The sequence below is a fragment of the Dipteris shenzhenensis genome, chromosome 2 (assembly GCF_047967505.1).
Source record: "Dipteris shenzhenensis isolate YYH24624 ecotype China chromosome 2, Dip_SZ_1.0, whole genome shotgun sequence".
NCBI lineage: Eukaryota > Viridiplantae > Streptophyta > Polypodiopsida > Gleicheniales > Dipteridaceae > Dipteris > Dipteris shenzhenensis.
The window spans coordinates 51,275,726-51,293,809 of record NC_141597.1 but is presented as its reverse complement, the minus strand read 5'-3'; the positions used below and the strand labels follow the sequence as shown (position 1 = coordinate 51,293,809).

General features: G+C 45.3%; 1 protein-coding gene across 1 annotated transcript in view; it reads right to left on the bottom strand.

Moving 5' to 3' along the window:
* Positions 1-414: 414 nt before the first annotated feature.
* LOC147904946 (uncharacterized) overlaps positions 415-18,084 on the bottom strand; it is a 39,123-nt gene continuing 21,453 nt past the window's right edge. The window contains exons 3-4 of the mRNA XM_087392982.1: positions 1,142-1,222; positions 415-720 (exon numbers count right to left, since the gene is read on the bottom strand). Of these exons, the coding sequence (XP_087249108.1) occupies positions 415-720; positions 1,142-1,222 (387 nt within the window). The remainder of the gene's footprint in view (positions 721-1,141; positions 1,223-18,084) is intronic.

The following is an 18,084-nucleotide window of genomic DNA, read 5'->3' as shown; positions in this document are numbered from 1 at the left end:
ATCAATCCAACACTACCATGCTTAGCATAGGAGCTACAACATTTCACAAACGACCAATTCGAACATGCCAAGTATGGGAATATGTGCTGTAAGTTCCATCCAAAATCATTGGTGCAAAAGATTTGCACATGCCAATTTAACTTGGCATTACCACTTCAGTATCCACAAAGAAACCACTTTATATGGATTCTTCTCATTCTTCTGCCACATGTCTGCTAATGTTGTCATTGTTTTTGTATTTCTGCTAGAAGCATCAAGAGCTCAGAAGTGTGACTCTGAAATGACATATTGTAGCTAGGTGGGAAGTCCTCCACAATTCTAGCCTCCCATCTTTTATTCAAATGAAGACAGGAGGGAGATTGTAAGGAATCCAGTACAAAGTAGACATCACATATATGAGGGCATTGTTGTGCTTTATGAATCGTCCTCTTGTTCTTGTTCTTGTTCTTGTTCTTGTTCTTGTTCTTGTTCTTGTTCTTGTTCTTCTTTATTTGTGCCAAAAAAGGACGGTTCCTTCATGAATTTTGGTTCTTTCTTGCCTTTAAAAGCACTCTTTGCAGCATTTCGTGACATCTCATCCATACGACCAGCACTCTTGGCATTAAACATGAGATCATCTAGATAGTTTCGATTTGGGAAATCCTGGGGACGAAGTCGTCGATACTTTTCAAGGCACTGCTCAGATTTAGCATCCTCTCCCAACAAACTGTACACAAGTCCCTAATATAAAAAATGTTGTCATATGAGAGCAAGCAAGATCCGTGGAGAAAATTCCAAAAAAACAAACAAGAAATTGCGAGCTTTAACAAATTTATAAGAACAGAATTTCATGCTTCAAATAGTGGCTGAAGAACACATCAACCTGGCAGAAGATAAGAGCACCCTACTTGCAAGCTTCCACAATATAAAGAAGAGATTAATCACATGACACTACTGCAATGCTAATCTGGAAAGAAAGATTTACTTTAAGTTATCAAACAAAATGCCACAATCTTCACACACAACCCATCCATCAAACTTCCTACTCCAAGTTCTGTGTGCACAATTCTCTGATGTATCATGCATACTAGGTGTCTAATATTCAGACATGCAATAGCTTTTCACAAGCTCAATTTAGACCCAAGCATAGGAAAAAACGCACCTGACACAAATAGGGCCGAAAATCATTTGGATCTTGATCTATCATCATGTTGTACTGTTTCATAGCTTCTTCAAATTTTCCCTACATGAAACGCACAAAGAATTTTAGAACAGTCCCAGGACAATAATTTGTTTTAGCATCGACTCTTATGCTGTGTTTCAGCCAGGCTTCAATCACAATACAATCTAAGGGAAACACCATTATAACATTTAGAAGAGCTGCCTTATCTACATGCCCACAATATGGGGGGACAAGGAGGGGAGGGGGGCCATGTATTCTTCTTGATAAAGATGCGAATGAAAATAGCAAGAAGCATCGTTTGACAGCTAGTTGCACCATTCCCCATGAATTTCTAAGTTCGCTATTTCAATATAAGAACCCTACAGGCATAAGATCAATCCACATGAATAAAGACTTCTTCGACAACTGTAGCATGTAAGCACTCAATCATGAGCATCCTGGCAGTACCTCATTTTTAGGAAAGAAGATAGGCAGAGAAAATGGACTACACAAGCATACAAAGAACATGCCCCCTTTAAAAAGTGTTCTGGTACCTATGAATTTGAAAAAAAAAAGGCATAGGGAGTCACCACTGTTATATTCTCAAAGTGCCAACACAATCATTGCATTTGAGGCTGGTACATTTAGTATCAACGTGAACATTCACCCCAGGGACAAGAGGAAGGGAAGTCCAGGCTGCAGTACAAGCTAAGAGCGCGGCAGGCAAGCGAGAAGAAGGGACGTAGACACGTCAACACATGGGCAGGGAGCGTTGAATGCGCAGGGGCAGCGGGCAGATGCTGCGCGGGTAAAAAGTGATGCGACAAGAAGCACGACCCCGACCAGCAGCATGGGAGACGCCTGAGGACCCACACAACGGCGGATTTGAGGACCTGCAAATAGATTGCAGCGCCCAGAGGTATATCTCCGAATTCTGAGATTTTTCAGGAAAGTGTATTCTCCACTATCTACACTTTGGTTTCGAATTTCGAGGTCCTCAAGGAAGGGCTTTCTCATGAATTTTGCCTTTTGGACGGGGAATGGGTGTCCTGAATGGGATCAACCTCCAAACCCACCCACCCCCTGCGCGCGCGCTGTATGAATGTACCCTTAAACCCCTTAAACTGTGAAGAAAAGGAACCCCCATTCTCCCTAAAGGAAACTCGGATCGGAACAAGGTTTTAATAGAGTGATCTACCCACTAACTAACCCCTATAACGATATTAGACTTCCGGTTCACTCAATTAGGAAGGCCAAAGTCAGTGCAACAAGGAACAACAGTGTTGGAAAGGTCACCTCCCCATCTATAAGCCCCCATATGAGGAGACCATGGGGGAGGGAGACCTAGGGCAGTACTCCACAGAAAATGACAGAGGGGGCTTCCACATGGGCAGCACCTCACAAGGTCAGAACAAACAAAGGGGCTGCCACATGGGCGGCAAACAAGCTGCCATGTGGGCAGCACACAGCAGGCTGACAGAGGAGCATCATGGCAGGCCAAAAGGCGCCGGCAAAGGGCAGGTCATGGGCCTACAAAAGAGGCGCACACGTGGTGGCATGAGCAGGCTGGAGGCACTTGTGTGGCAGGCTATCTGGCAAGAGAAGATGGCCACATGTGGTCGGCCACATGGAAGCCAGGTGGAGCAGCAAAGGGGGGCTGCTAGTGGGCAGTGGCATAGGCCTTATATAGGGCTGGGCCCTTGCCTTGATTGGAGGGCCAAGGCCCTAGAAGTGTGGGCCAAAAGGCCCCGGTTTAAGAGCCTTTAAAGGGCTGGACCAGCAGCAGACTGGTCGGCCAGAATGATGCTGACTGGTCAGTTTTTTGGAGCAGGCCCTGGGCCTATAAAAGGGGGCCATTCAGCCCTCACAAATCATCGTCTGGAGCAGCCAATCCACTAGCAGAAGGAGCAGCAGCAGGGCTACCTTTGGGCCTACATTCAGGAGGAGAAAGAAGTACCTTGTGCTGCAGACCTAGCTCACAGGAGGTTGCCCACCTAGGCTGGTTTCCAGACAGCAAGGTGGAGAGGATCATTCTGGACAGAAAGTCTACAAACGCTCGAGGTGGAGCACGCAGGCTCGAGTCTAGAGATAGCCAGCAGATAGGAGGAGTACCTTGTAGTAAGATCGGAGGACCACACCATTGGTGGGACTCTGGATCTCTCTCTTTTGTATTGTGTCCATAGTTTTGGACAGAAATATATCATTTTGGTGGTTTCTCTATCTGACTAGTTCATTGTCTATTGATGAGTCTGCACATCTATTCTATGTACATAAGTTTAAGAAGTTTGTGATTCCACACCCCACACCACATTGTGTGAGCTCCTGGGCTATTCTATCAATCTTCTGCTGTGCGTACCCTCTTGAACCAGTTGATCAGCTAGGGCCACTCGATGTTGAAGTACAAAATTTGTTGGTAAATTCGGAGTGTGTCCATAAGCTGCTTGAAATGGAGTCATGCTGATGGCACTATGGAAAGAGTTATTATAAGCAAACTCAAGGAGTGGTAGATATTCTTCCCAAGCTGCTAGGCGTGACTGAATATAATGTCGAAGCATTTCTTCCAGAACTTGGTTGACTCTTTCAGTCTGGCCATCTGATTCTGGGTGGTAGGCTGAACTGAACAGTAGAGTTGTACCCAAAGATTCGAATAGTGAAATCCAAAAGTGATTGGTAAACTTAGGATCTCTGTCGGATATTATATTCTTGGGCAATCCATGGTGTCGGAAGATGTGTTGTATGAAGATTTTGGCGATGTCCGGAGCCTGTGCACTACTTTTGCAAGCAACAAAGTGTGCCATTTTGGACAATCGATCAACAATTACCATAATCTGAGTGTTACCTCGGGAGGATCGTGGTAGTGTTGTAATGAAATCCATGGAAATACTTTCCCACCTTTCAGTTGGAACTGAAAGAGGCTGAAGAAGTCCTCTTGGAAGTCGTCGGCTTGCTTTCATTTGTTGACAAGATAAGCAAGATGTAACCATTTTGATGACGTCGCTTTTCATCTGAGGCCAGTAGTATGTTGCACTGAGTAACCGATAAGTCTTATTGATGCCTGGATGGGCAGCATAAGGAACTGCATGATGCTCTTTTAACAAAAGACGTCGAACATCCTTGTCATGTGGTGCACAGACGTGATCTTAATAGTACAAAAGGTCGTCCGTATAAGAATAGGATGAGAAAATCTTCTATTCGGAAGTCGAAGGTTGATCTTTTGAAAGAACTTGTACTGCTGTGCCAAAGTCTTTATCATTGAAATACTTCCCTTTGAATGAATTCGGAACATCCACAGATAATGTAGAGATTACCATAGCTCATGCTAGAGTTAACATGCTGAGAGCATCTGCAACTACATTGTGTAGTCCTGGAATGTACTCAATGGTCATGTGAAAGTTAGCCAAAAACTCAACCCAGCGTGCTTGTCGAGCATTCATGACTGGCTGAGTAAAGATATACTTTAGAGAGTGATGGTCTGTCTTGACCACCGAGTCGGCTCCCATGAGATAATGTTTCCAAGAGCGATAAGCATGTACAACGGCAAGAAACTCCTTATCATAAACCGGGTATCGGGTTTGGATATCAGAATGTTTATGGCTGTCAAAAGCAATAACTCTGCCTTCTTGCATCAAGATTGCTCCTGTAGCGATGTCGGAAGCGTCGGTCATGACCTCAAACGGAAGGTTTGGGTCAGCAATAGCCATAACTGGTGTGGTAATGAGTGCTTGCTTGAGTTGTTGGAAACTATACTCTGTTGCGGGAAGCCACTGAAAAACTGCTGTGCTTTTCAATAATTCGGACATAGGAGCTGCGATTTCGGAAAACTAATAGACCTTTGTATGATAGAAGTTTGCCAATCCGAGAAAAGAGCGGACATCATGAACATTCTTAGGAGTAGGCCAGTTTCAGATTACCTCGACCTTCTTGGGATCCACAGAGATGCCTTTAGCTGAAATAACATGTCCCAAATATTCGAGTTGGGTCTTGAAGAACTCACTCTTCTCAATGTTGATGTAGAGAGAATTTGCACGGAGAACTTCAAAAACTTGGTGAAGATGTTGTTTGTACTCATGTAGGGATCTGCTGAAAACGAGGAAGTCATCGAGGTAAACGATGATGAACTTATCGAGGAAAGGCCTGAAGATGTCGTTCATGAGTGTCATGAATGTGGCCGGGGCATTGTTTAACCCAAAAGGCATGGCCAAACATTCATAGTGTCCATACTTCGTTCGAAAAGCTGTCTTGTACTCATCACCTTCTCATATGCGAATTTGATGATAACTTGAACGAAGATCAATCTTTGAGAATTGTGTTGCATGTAGAAGTTGATCGAAGAGGTCATCAATGCCAGGCAATGGATACTTGTTTTTGATAGTGAGCTTGTTGAGGGCTCGGTAGTCAATGCAGAGGCGCATTGACTTATTCTTTTTTTCCACAAATAGTACAGAAGATCCGAAAGGGCTGCGATTGGGCCGAATGTGACCTTTGTCGAGTAGCTCGGTGATCTGTCTTTGGATTTCTTCATTTCGAGTGTAAGAAACCCGATAAGGAGGTTTCGACGGTGGATTACTACCGGGAATAAGTTCGATTGGGTGATCCACTTGTCGTCGAGGTGGTAACTGCTTTGGCAATTCCTGTGGAAAAATATCCAGGTAGGGCTGGAAAAAAGGTTGGTTGAGGTATTCAAGAGGATCCTTTGTTAGTGTCTCCTCTACTGCCGTAACCAACAGAAGTGAAGTCTTTACTTGACATTTACGAACCCACTTCTTTACTTGTAGGGCAAAGGCAACTGGGGTTGAAGGAGAGTCCCTAGAACCAGTTAACTCAATAAGTTTTCCCTGGTGGACAAACTGGATAGTATGGCTGCGAAAGCTGATTGATGGATCATAGTCATAGAGCCACTGTTGTCCAAGTATGACATCGTACCGAGAAAGAGGCATGATGTCGAGGTTCAACTTATCCGTATAATGTTGGATGCGAAAAGACAAGTTTTTGATCCAAGTGTTACACAAGAAGGTAGTTCCATTTGCGAGTTCAATCTGATAGTCCATGAGACTAGGACTGGTGGTCAACCGAAGTTTGTCGACCATAGAACTAGCTAGGAAATTATGAGAGCAGTCACTGTCGATGAGGATAGTGACCGTTGTTTCACGAATCGATCCTTGAACACAAAGTACTTGAGTGGCCAGGAAAGGTTCAGGGTTGCTGGCAAGGCTTAGGTGGATGGTCTTTGCCATTCGAACAACTTTGCCTTTCTTGTCTTGTGCTGGGGTAGCATCTTCTGTCTGGGAAGTGCTAGGTTCCATATTGGAATTTTGCTTTGGTCGCTTGGGACAATCGAACCATCTATGGTCGCCTGTACAGATGGTACAAAGTCCTTTTGTGCTGGAGTTGTTCTTCTTGTCAGTGGCCGCACCTTTATGCTGGGGATGTTGGTGATGACTTTGTGAAGAAGAAGAGGCGTGATCCTTGAAGGAGTTCTTCTGTTGGAATCCAGCATACGATTTCTGAGACTTCTGGGGATCTTGAGACTGTCGCTGACCTTGATTACCGGAGTTTTTTCGAAACTTGGTGTTATCTTGAGGGCGAGCACCTTTGGCCATAGTAGAGTTCTGTGTGCGATTAGCACTCTACTTCCCTGTGTTTTGGAAATCTGTAATGCGCTTTGCATAAACAATAGCGCCAGCCGTGGTGGTGATGTTAGCTTTAAGGACATCAATACGTAACGAGGGATTTAGGCTTGAGATGAAAGCATGAAGGCGATTATCCTCAGTTAAACCATCAATCTCTAGCACCAATGTGGTGAACTGAGAGATGTAGGAAGATAGGGAGCCTGCTTGCTCCAACTGTCAGAGTTTTGATCGTGCTTGAAAGTCCGCATTGGCAGGTATGAACTGCTTACGGAGCATGTGTTCAAAACGTTCCCATGTTAACACACTTTTGCCGTCCTTTAAGCGTCTTTGCCACCATAGAAAAGCTTTATCCTGAGGGAGGGAGGCTGCCAAGGTGATCTTTTTGCCTTCAGTGAGGTCAACAGTATCAAAATACATGCGCATTTTTGCAAGCCATTGGTCAACTGTTCGGCGATTGCGTTGACCAGTGTAGGCTTCCGGAAGTTTGATGTCAAGTCTTTTAGTTTTGGAAGCTTGAAGTAAACGGTAGAGGGCACGTAGTTCAGTGTTTTCTACCTCAAGTGGGAATGAATCCGCATAGCCGTATGGTTGCGTCACGTCATCCTCTGTATGTGTGGTACTGCGAGAATCTTGAAGTTGTTGAACTTTCTGGACCAAGTCGGAGATGCTGTCCTGAAGCTGGAAAATTTGAAGTTACAGTAGTGTTTCGCCTTGTACGTTGACTTCAGGGGTCTTTTTTGGACTTGAGTCTTTGATCTCTGGAGAGGCTTCACGCGAGCGTTGCGACATATCGGAGATCCCTGTGAGAAAAGCACGAACTTGCGCTCTAGTTTGTCCTGGAAGAGGATTCGGGCTGCTCCCTGAGGTTGCTCATGTTGGAGGGGGCAGGTGAGGCAAGATGGAACCACCCGTGGAAGTCTGTAAAAGGAGGTCCTGTCTGAGGTAACACTGGTGATGCCGAAAGTGGTGTTACTGCTCGTGAGAGAACAGGAGTAGGTTGCAGAGTCCACGGATCTGAGAAGGAATAAGGAGCTGCTGTCGGAAGTGGAGGATATCCAGGAGAAGGAGTGCCCTCGGAGTGTAAATACTGTCGTGGGGAAGGTACAACCTGTATAGGAGGATATATGGGAGCTGAAGGAGGTGGAGAGTATCCTGGAGATGCCGAAGGTGAGGGGTAAAATTCTCTCCAAAGATGGACAGCAAACTCTTGAGGAATATCGGGTTCTAGGTATCTTCATGTCTCGTGGAACACAACCTGTACTATGCTGAGGAAGTAATGTAACTGAGGTGCCTCACGCAGAAGGTATAGGATGTGGTCCAAATCACTAGGAGGGCACGTGACACAGAAAACCCACGATGCAAAAGCTCCGAAATGGGCTGGTTGTGCAATCTGAACACGATATTGTCTAGTAGATGATGCCTGAGGTATCCTTGAAATGCCGGGTGAATTACCAGGGGTTTCCATGCTTTAAGGAAGCGTCTTTCATTTGCTGTAATTTGATAATGACAAGAGAATCCTTAGAAGTAGAATGGAAAGACTCCACCTGGCAATGATTTAATCTGCCAATTTGTTGCGTAGAAAAGGCCTGCAGATTTCTGTCCGGAGGTCCATGTTGCAATGGGTGGCGAGGAGCAGATCTGGGCCTGGCATTTAACAGGCTGTCTTCATCGCGATAGGACGCTGAAACTGCTGCTGATCTCGCAGGAAAATGTAGCGCCACAAAGGGGCAGGTTGTCTATGGTGCGACAGGCTGCAAGGCACCCAATTCTAGATCGTGATAGGGGCTGGCGCACCAGGCTGCTGATGTCAGGAAAGACTGGCGAAACAGAAGGGGGGGCGGCAGGCTGTCAATGGCGAAAACTGGTTGCAGGCTGGATCGCGGCAGAAATGGCGAGCTTCCAAGGCTGCAGGTTGATTTGCGGCGGAAAAGGCTGGCTGGCACTGTTTTCACGCTGCAGGCTGGTAGGAAACAAGGCCGGAAAACTGGCGAGGCTAAGACTGCACATGGCGAGGGGAGCAGGGCAGCGAAATGGCTAGGGGCTGCGCAGGTAGGCTGAGCAAAATGATGTAAATCTGCATGGGCATTGAAAAGGTGCTCCCTTTTTTCATTTGGGCTGCCTACGTTGGGTGGTCGCCCCAAAAATTAAAGGGTAGGTTTAGTTGACCCTTGGGTAATCTAGGGTAGACCTAAGGTTTGGGGTTGGGTTTTTCTTTTTAACCCCTCTAGGTACCCTTTTTATAAGTGCTTGGTGCCAAAAGGTGTGCCTATTCAAAGGGGTGTGACCCTTGGAATAGGTGTACCTTTTCATGAAGGGGTGTGACCCTGTTTTTAAAAGGGGTGTCCCCACACGAAGAGGTGTGTCCTTTTTTCCACGATGGGGTGTGTCCCTTGGGTGAGGAGTCAAAACTCTTCATCAAAAGGTGTGTCCGATGGTGGAAAAGATGCGTCCCTTGGTTTTGGGACAGCCCAAGCACATGAAAAGACACGATTTTTGTCGTGTCCATTCACATCAACTTGTGATGTGTGGGAGATGGAGAGGCCATTGATGACTTTAGGCAGGGTTGCCGCTAAAAAATTTTACGCTCATTCTCTCCATCTCTTCCATGCACAATGTGCACGAATCTTTCTAGCGGAAAAAGATATATCAGATCGGCGCTAGAAGGTGGACGGCATTTCCTATAGGCAGGAGCGAAATTTGCTCTGATACCACTGTAAGAAATCCTAGATTTACTATGTTTAGAAATGTGCTAAGGAACAGAAAGGAGACTGAAATAGCAGAGAACAAGGAATAATTGTATTGCTTGAATGTCTGTAGTGTAGCTGTAGTGTCATCCATACAATTGGGCCTCTCTAGAGAGTGAAGAGTCACACATGAAAAGGTGTGTACTCCAAAGTGTATGTGCATGAAGAGGTGTGTACCCCTTGTGAAGGGTGTGACCCTTGATGAGAGGGTACATTACAATAGGAATGTCTCTTCAATAGAATGTCTCTTGTGAAGAGTTGTGCCTCATAGGAAGTGTCCCGTCGAAAGGGCAAGGGTTGTGCCTCGTAGGAAGTGTCCCGTCGAAAGGGCATACCCTTCCACAAGTGTCCATTCATCAAGCCATCCATAAGTCTAGATATAGAGAAAGGAATATGTCACAGATCGTAACAGCTAAGCTAAGTGCAAGCCTAGTTGGGTAGCACAATTGTGTGCAACCGTATAAGCACAATGTAAGGCAACGAGTGGAAGCACTAAATCGTTTGCAAAAGGCATTGCCACTTATAGATCGTCAATCATCATTTGAAGCAAGCTGTTTGTCAGCTTGAAGATTGTTGTTTGCAGTTCTCAATGTCAAATCATCGATCATCATTTGAAGTGAGATGTTTGTCAGCTCATAGATCATCCTCTATCATTTGCAGACAAGTAATCGTGCTTTTACAAATTTTCGCATTCAACTTGTGATTACAAAAGTTAGTATTTGATACATTTCATTATAGATATTTGTCTTGTGAGTGACTCTCATGAGATTGAAACTGCACATTATGTTGTGTTTTCAGAGGATGAGTTTGCATATGTTCTTGAATTCACCTAGATACCACCATATTAGCAAACATGCAAATTTCACCATGTGAAGCTTTCACCCATGCTGCTGCCTACTAATATTGTGATAAATTATTTCTATCTTATGTGGTTTGTTGTGTTCAGATTAGTACATCTAGGTCACTAGCGGGGTTTAAATCTACATCAGCTTGATTGGTTGGTGTAGATCATGGGTAGGATTTGGATAGGGACTTGGTTTTATTTATTAGGTGGGGGTGGTCACCGGTGGGGATCATTCCTAGCCTTCCGTGTTATGAAGGCTGATAGCTGATACTATCCTAACGTGTTTGCTCTTATCTTGAGTGATATTCCATCGCTCCTTTTCCACATTGTGTGATTCATAACCTGGTATCAGATCATCCGGGTTGCTCTTCTCCCTCTTTATTTCCTTCTTGTCATTTATAGCTTCGCCATCCTGTTAGAATTATTATTATAATTCAGCAGTGACCAATGTAATGTAATAAGTAGGTTATGGGCACTTTTCCCTCATTTAAAGGAATTTCCCCCTAACCACAGTTAGTTCACTAACTACGGTTAGTGAAGGATAAGGTTTTGTCACTTAGACAAAACCCATCCCACTTCTTGTATTAGTCACTTCTTCTATTGCAAGCACTACGTTCAGCTCTCTTGCTTCCTGCTCTCTCACTCTCTCGTTTCCAACATTTGGTATCAGAGCATCTACTTCTCCCCGGACTTCTGCCATTGTCAGTGTGTGAGAGTGCTCTTAGATCCTGAGCTCTTGCTTTCTGGACTAGCTCCCACAAGCTTCAGCTCAAGCGTGAGAAGCTACCTACCTCCGAATCATTCCATACAGCCATAGTTGGTTGTTCCGTACAGCTCTCGTACCAACAACTTCCGTACCAGTGCAATCGTTCGTACACCCAGCGTCGCTCCAATCGTACTGCATTTCATACCAGCGCCAATCTGCTCTCAGCTCCCGTCCGTACAAGCGCCGTCGTTCGTACTGCAGAGTAGCGATGTCGCCATCTTGTACACTGCTCCCATGAGCAGTCCGTACATTGTAGTACAGCGCCATACATGCGCTGTCTTTTGAACAGCTACCACCGGACATTGTACCCCCGACAACCAGGTACCTGCGCCGTACCTTCGCTGTACGACCATCATACAGCTGATAGCAGACCGTCGTACAGTTGGCCGTACACTTGCATCAGTCCGTAAACATGTTCCATGCACTGTCCATACTGCTCTCGTCAGTACTTCCGTACGTACCTGCAATAGCTCCGCTACCAGCGCGTATTAGCTCATACAACAGTACGATCATCCGTACTATTTCTAGTCTTTCTGAACAAGGGTGCCTTGGTCATTTGGAGAGTTCTCATTGCAGGTGAATCTTGCAAGTGTTTTTATCTTTGTCAGGCATTTGTGCAGTGAGCCATTGTTTGGCCGTGGATTCAAGCAAGTGCATTTTGGGATTGAGGGTGTGCTCATTTGCGCACATAGGCAGTAGAATTTGGTTCTTTTTGCAGATAAATTGCAAATTGGGGCTTTCAGTCAATTTGCTCCTTTTTGAGTTGCAATTTCTTGCAAAAATTTGGGGCTTTTTGCTTTACACAACAATTGCTTGCATTTTTGGGGCTTTCAGGCAATTTGCCCTCTTTTGGATGCAATTTCCCTGAAGAAATTGGGGCTTTTAGCATTCTAATGCAATTTGGCAGTGTACAAGCATTTTGGGACTGTTGCAAGCAATTTTGGACTCACTTTGAGTGACATTGCAGACATTGGCAAATTCTGCAATGTTTTTTGGAAGCTTTTGAGAGCATTTGCAGGACAAATGCCATTCCTGGACCTTCCTGGGCCTTCTAAACTTCACATGTGTGGTTTTCTCTCTCATCTTCTCCCTTTGTTGAGATTTTGGACTGGTTTTTCAGTCTCCTTCATCTAAATTTCGTTTTTCTTCATAACTCCTCACCCGTTTGAATTCCTCGACTTCCGTTTGGCCGATGGCTTCCTCTCTGCCTCCCCTTCGCAGTGATATGCTTTTCCCTCCCTGCGTTTGGTAGAACGGGCAGAGCTGAGCACTTCTTTTACTAGTCGAATTTGCAAATGTGGCTTTTTCTGGACCTTTTTGCTTCTACAACAGCCTCCTGGGCCTCTCCTCTTGCAAAGCTACAGCTTTCTATTGAATTTCGAGTGGTCCCACGTGCTGGTTGACTGGTTTTTCTCAGTTTTGGAGGACTTTCCGGCGATGAAACTTCTCCAAAACCTTCTCAATGCATTCCTCTCTGAAGCACGCTTCTTTTGAGCCCTAGAACTTCCACTTCTTTGCGACAAAAGTGCTTCTTTTTGCATTTTTCAGTGAAATTCTTGCTGGTCAGCTCTTGTAAATGCTCTTTCTTCATGCCTTTGCACTCCTCTTTGGCTAAGAATGCAATTGGGCATTGGCTACTATGTCCTCTTGGCGATTGAGGACTTAGTTCGAGTTTTCAGGGCTTGGTGAGTTGTGATTTTACTGCTGCAATTTCTTTTGCCATAAGCTATTGGTTGGTCTCGTGTGCCGCCTCTTTCTTGATTCACAAGTGCCCAGGCAGTGCTACAGGAATCATTCTTTGGTTGGATACTTTGCTGATTTTATTTTGGAGCTTTGAAAAGCTTTGTGAATGCCAGCTCGAAACCACTCAAAGAGAGTGCAGCTGGGGTGCAGTGTGATTGCATCTGAACAGCCAATGAAATTGCACTCGGAAAAGAGAATGCCTTTGGATTGAGCCTATGGGTTAAGTGCACTTATGTGATCGTGTTCTAGGCTTGAAAGCCTTGCAAAGGTGTTAGAATTATAGATATAATTCAGCAGTGACCAATGTAATTTAATAAGCTAGTTAGGGGCACTTTTCCCTCTTTAAGAGGTTTTTCCCCCTAACCGCAGTTAGTTCACTAACTATGGTTAGTGACTACTAAGGTTTTGTCACTAGGACAAAACCTTATCTTTTTTCTTTTGAGTTGTACTCTACACACTCTTCTATTGCAACTAAGCTTTCAGCTCTCACTCTCTTGCTCTCTCTCACTCTCCATTCTCTCACATTTGGTATCAGAGCATTAGATCCAGCTCCCTACGACTTCCCCGTTGAGGTCTAGCACCCAGCCCTGCTTCTCCTATCGCTCTTGCTCCTGCATCAACAACCCGTCCGTACAACTCGAGCTATCCGTACAACATCGTACGTTCCGTATAGGTCCATACGGATCCGCTACTCTAGTACCTGCGTAGCTGCGCTGAGTCCGTATCTGTCGTACCCTGCACATTCTGCGTACCTGCGCTGATGCCGTACCAGTGTACTTGCACTTGACCGTTCAGAAAGTACTGCACGCACGCACCTGCAGCCTTACCTTCGCGGTTGCAAGTAATCGTCGTTGTACCTGCACGTACAATCTTGATCTACCTGTTGCAACCGTACTTGCGTCACCTTCCGTACGAACGTTGTACATGTGTACTTGCTATTGCCGTACCTGCGCGTACACACTGTACAATAGGTAGTCATACCTGTTTTCGTACAGGTTCTATTTCAGCACAGCTTGCTATCGCCGTACATCCTGCAGCCCCTTGTCATCGCCGTACGGTTCTGCGTCATTAGTACTCTGTCATACATCCATACATGTGGCAGATCTGTACCTGCAGATCCGTATAGGGTTTCCTTCATCTGCAGGTGATCTTTGGCAAGCACATTTTGCAGACAGCGATTGTTTGACTCAGTCTTTGGGAGTACATTTGGGGCATTTTGTTTGTTGCAGACATTGCAATCAAATTGCAAGATCTACTTCACAAATTTGAGGTATTTTCAGGTTCACAGGTTACTTGCAAAGCAAACATTGCAAATAGATCTACAAATTTGGTCTAAAATTTGGGGCTTTAGATATTTTCACCAAAGCACTACCACGTGACAAGTTTGTGGCATTTCGCAGTGCCCTGAACTTATATCCGTTTGGTGATTGATCAGCCTTGTACATGACATTGGCACTGCAGTGACCAATGTAATTTAGTAAGCTAGTTAGGGGCACTTTTCCCTTCTTTAAGAGGTTTTTCCCTAACCGCAGTTAGTTCAGTAACTATGGTTAGTGACTACTAAGGTTTTGTCACTAGGACAAAACCTTATCTTTTTTCTTTTGAGTTGTACTCTACACACTCTTCTATTGCAACTAAGCTTTCAGCTCTCACTCTCTTGCTCTCTCTCACTCTCCATTCTCTCACAAAAGGCTCAGTGAATTGGGGCTGCGTGCTCAGTTGCAGGGAAGGTCTCCCAGATGCAACTTGTAATCATTTCACTGTGAAATATAAATAAATACCGAAAGGGGCGCCACGGTGTTTGGGGCCAATCAGGTGCACTTGTCTATGTTTGTTAAGCAGGGGCATTCTAGCCTCCATCCCTTTTTCAGTGGTTTTGTTTGTGAACAAATGGGTAAATGCCAAATGGTGATCATGCAATGGTTAATGGTTGTAATATATGCTTTGTGAGCTGTAAATAAGTGCTGAAGTGATTAAAGGTTTAGTTCCACTGCCCTCTAAGTGATTAGAGGCCAGTTTCAGTCACAGCCTCCGTCTAACCCTGAGTCCTACACTTTTGTCAAAGAGGCCCCTCTGTGTCAGCAACACCAGCCAAGTACCCAGATGGCCCCATGACTCCTCTCCTCTTGCAAAGCTACAGCTTTCTGTTGAATTTCGAGTGGTCCCACGCGCTGGTTGACTGGTTTTTCTCAGTTTTGGAGGACTTTCCGGCGATGAAACTTCTCCAAAACCTTCTCAATGCATTCCTCTCTGAAGCACGCTTCTTTTGAGCCCAAAAACTCCCACTTCTTCGTGACAGAAGTGCTTCTTTTCGCATTTTTCAGTGGAATTCTTGAAGGTCGGCTCTTGTAAATGCTCTTTCTTCATGCCTTTGCACTCCTCTTTGGCTGAGAATGCAGTTGGGCATTGGCTACTATGTCCTCTTGGCGATTGAGGACTTGGTTCGAGTTTTCAGGGCTTGGTGAGTTGTGATTTTGCTACTGCAATTTCTTTTTTCCATAAGCTATTGGTTGGTCTCGTGTGCCGCCTCTTTCTTGATTCACAAGTGCCCAGGCAGTGCTACAAGAATCATTCTTTGGTTGGATACTTTGCTGATTTTATTTTGGAGCTTTGAAAATCTTTGTGAATGCCATCTGGAAACCACTCAAAGAGAGTGCAGCTAGGGTGCAGTGTGATTGCATCTGGACAGCCAATGAAATTGCACTCAGAAAAGAGAATGCCTTTGGATTGAGCCTATGGGTTAAGTGCACTTATGTAATCGTGTTCTATGCTTGAAAGCCTTGCAAAGGCTCAGTGAATTGGGGCTGCGTGCTCTGCAGGGAAGGTCTCCCAGATGCAACTTGTAATCATTTCACTGTGAAATATAAATAAATACCGAAAGGGGCACCACGGTGTTTGGGGCCAATCAGGTGCACTTGTCTATGTTTGTTGAGCAGGGGCATTCTAGCCTCCATTCCTTTTTCAGTGGTTTTGTTTGTGAACAAATGGGTAAATGCCAAATGGTGATCATGCAATGGTTAATGGTTGTAATATATGCTTTGTGAGCTGTAAATAAGTGCTCAAGTGATTAAAGGTTTAGTTCCACTGCCCTCTGAGTGATTAGAGGCCAGTTTCAGTCACAGCGTCCGTCTAACCCTGAGTCCTACACTCTTGTCAAAGAGGCCCCTCTGTGTCAGCAACACCAACCAAGTACCCAAATGGCCCCATAACTCCTCTTCTGACCAATCCTCAATGTCGGACATCCTGCAAATAACACCCAGGTCCATATACCTAATCGCAACGGCACTCAAAGATGCCACTAAGAAAAGTTGCTCTGTGACCACCAACTGAGCTAACTCCTCTGACTCTAAGCTTACACCCTGCTTCTTCAAATCAGCCATCTTCTTTTTGCAATCCTTCACAAAATGACCTCGCTCATCACACACTTCATTTCTTTCTCTCTCTTCTTGTTGTCTTCATCTGAAGAGTCCTCTCCTTAATTAGATTTGTCCTTGGGCATGCCTTTGCAAGGCTTACCCCTTGCCCTTGCCTTTGCCCCTATCCTGAGCTACTAGGTCCTTGTCATCCTTATCAATACCTTCGTACTTTTTGCCGCGATCTCCTTGTTACAGCAACAATGAAACCGGCTCCTCAAAAGTCAACGGTGCCGCCCTCTACCCTGCAATCATCGTAGTAACAAAACCATTGTAGCTCCAGAGGAGCATTCCCAGCATTAGCCTTGCCATCTTGATCGAGCTAGATCTTGAACCAACTACCGCCAACTGATCCCGAACCACCTTGGTGATGTGTTCCTGTATCGATGCCCATTCATCCATCCTCATGATGTACAGCTCCGTCTCGAGGTCCAAGATTCTCACCTCGTTGTTGAGCTCAAAAATGTCCCTCAATGTTGTCCAAGCCTCAAAAGAAGAGTTCGCCATCTATAATCGTTGTACCCACAATGTTAGCCAAGGCTTCTACATCCCGAATCTCCCATGCTCTCACAAAAACAAGATCCGTGAGTGTTGTCAGTGTTTCTGTAGTTGATGTATTACAGTGGCCTGAGGCAAAAGCTTTGTCTCCGTCGAGTTCCCTTACGACTCTCTCAGCACTACGTGACTCCAAACCTTCATTTTCCATTATGAATAATTGGTCCCATCGAGCTTGCCCGTTTCACCAAATAATGATACGATATCTGTCGGCCATGATAATGAACTTAATGAGGTAAAGAATTTAGAGTGTCATACATCTGCCTGAACCTGAGCCTCCATGGTACAATCCTTCGAACACCACCTGCCTGAAACTTAGCCTCCCTCCTGGGTACAATGCTTTAGACGTGGAAGCTAATTCCCCTAACAAGGTCGTCCTTGAGCAAGGTCCTTGCCTTCAAGCTCCACTTCCCTAAACTTCCACAAAAGCTCTGATACCATGTTAGAAAATGAAAATCCCACCACAGGGTATCCCGCAGCGGAAGACTGATAGAGAAGCCCAGGAATTACACACCGAAGTGTTTCACTCTTCATTAGCTGTGTGTACTTCACAACCATTCATGTGTGTGTGCAAACCAGAATAAACAGTACATAAATGACAAATATAGAAGCAACACTTATTTATTTTCGTCCATCCACAAACTGGAAACAATAGAAAAGGATATGTGGAGTTCCACCAAGCTATGGTCCTCTGATCTTACCAAAATGTCCTACTACCATATGCCTAGCACCTCTAGATCTCTAAGCCCACGTGCTCCTCTAAGCTTATGTAGACTCTCTGTCCAGTGATCGATCCCACCTTGTTGTGCGGATAGCCAGCCTAGGTGGGCAGCACCTTGCGCTAAGTCTGCAGCCCTTGCAGGTCTCCTTCACCTCCTAAGTATAGGCCCAAGGATGGTCCTCCTGCTGCTCCTTCCTGCTCTTGGATTGCTGATTCAAGTGATGCCAATGGAGGCCCTAGTGCCCCCTTTCATAGGGGCTGATTGCCCCCAAAATAGCTAACTGGCTAGTTCCTGCCAGTGTACTCAAGTCTCCCTACCAGCAGACTGGAGAGGGAGGGTCCTCTCTTGCAGGTTCTTGCTGCCCTGCTGGCCACGTGGCATCCAGCCACTAGCCCAGGCTGTTGGGGGCCTACTTGTGCCCCTATCCTGCCCAAAAACCCTACCATAGAGCTGACTCTTGCTGTGCCTTTGTTTCTTACAGATTCCGCCTCTCTTCAGCCCTAGTATACAGCCACGTGTCAGCTCC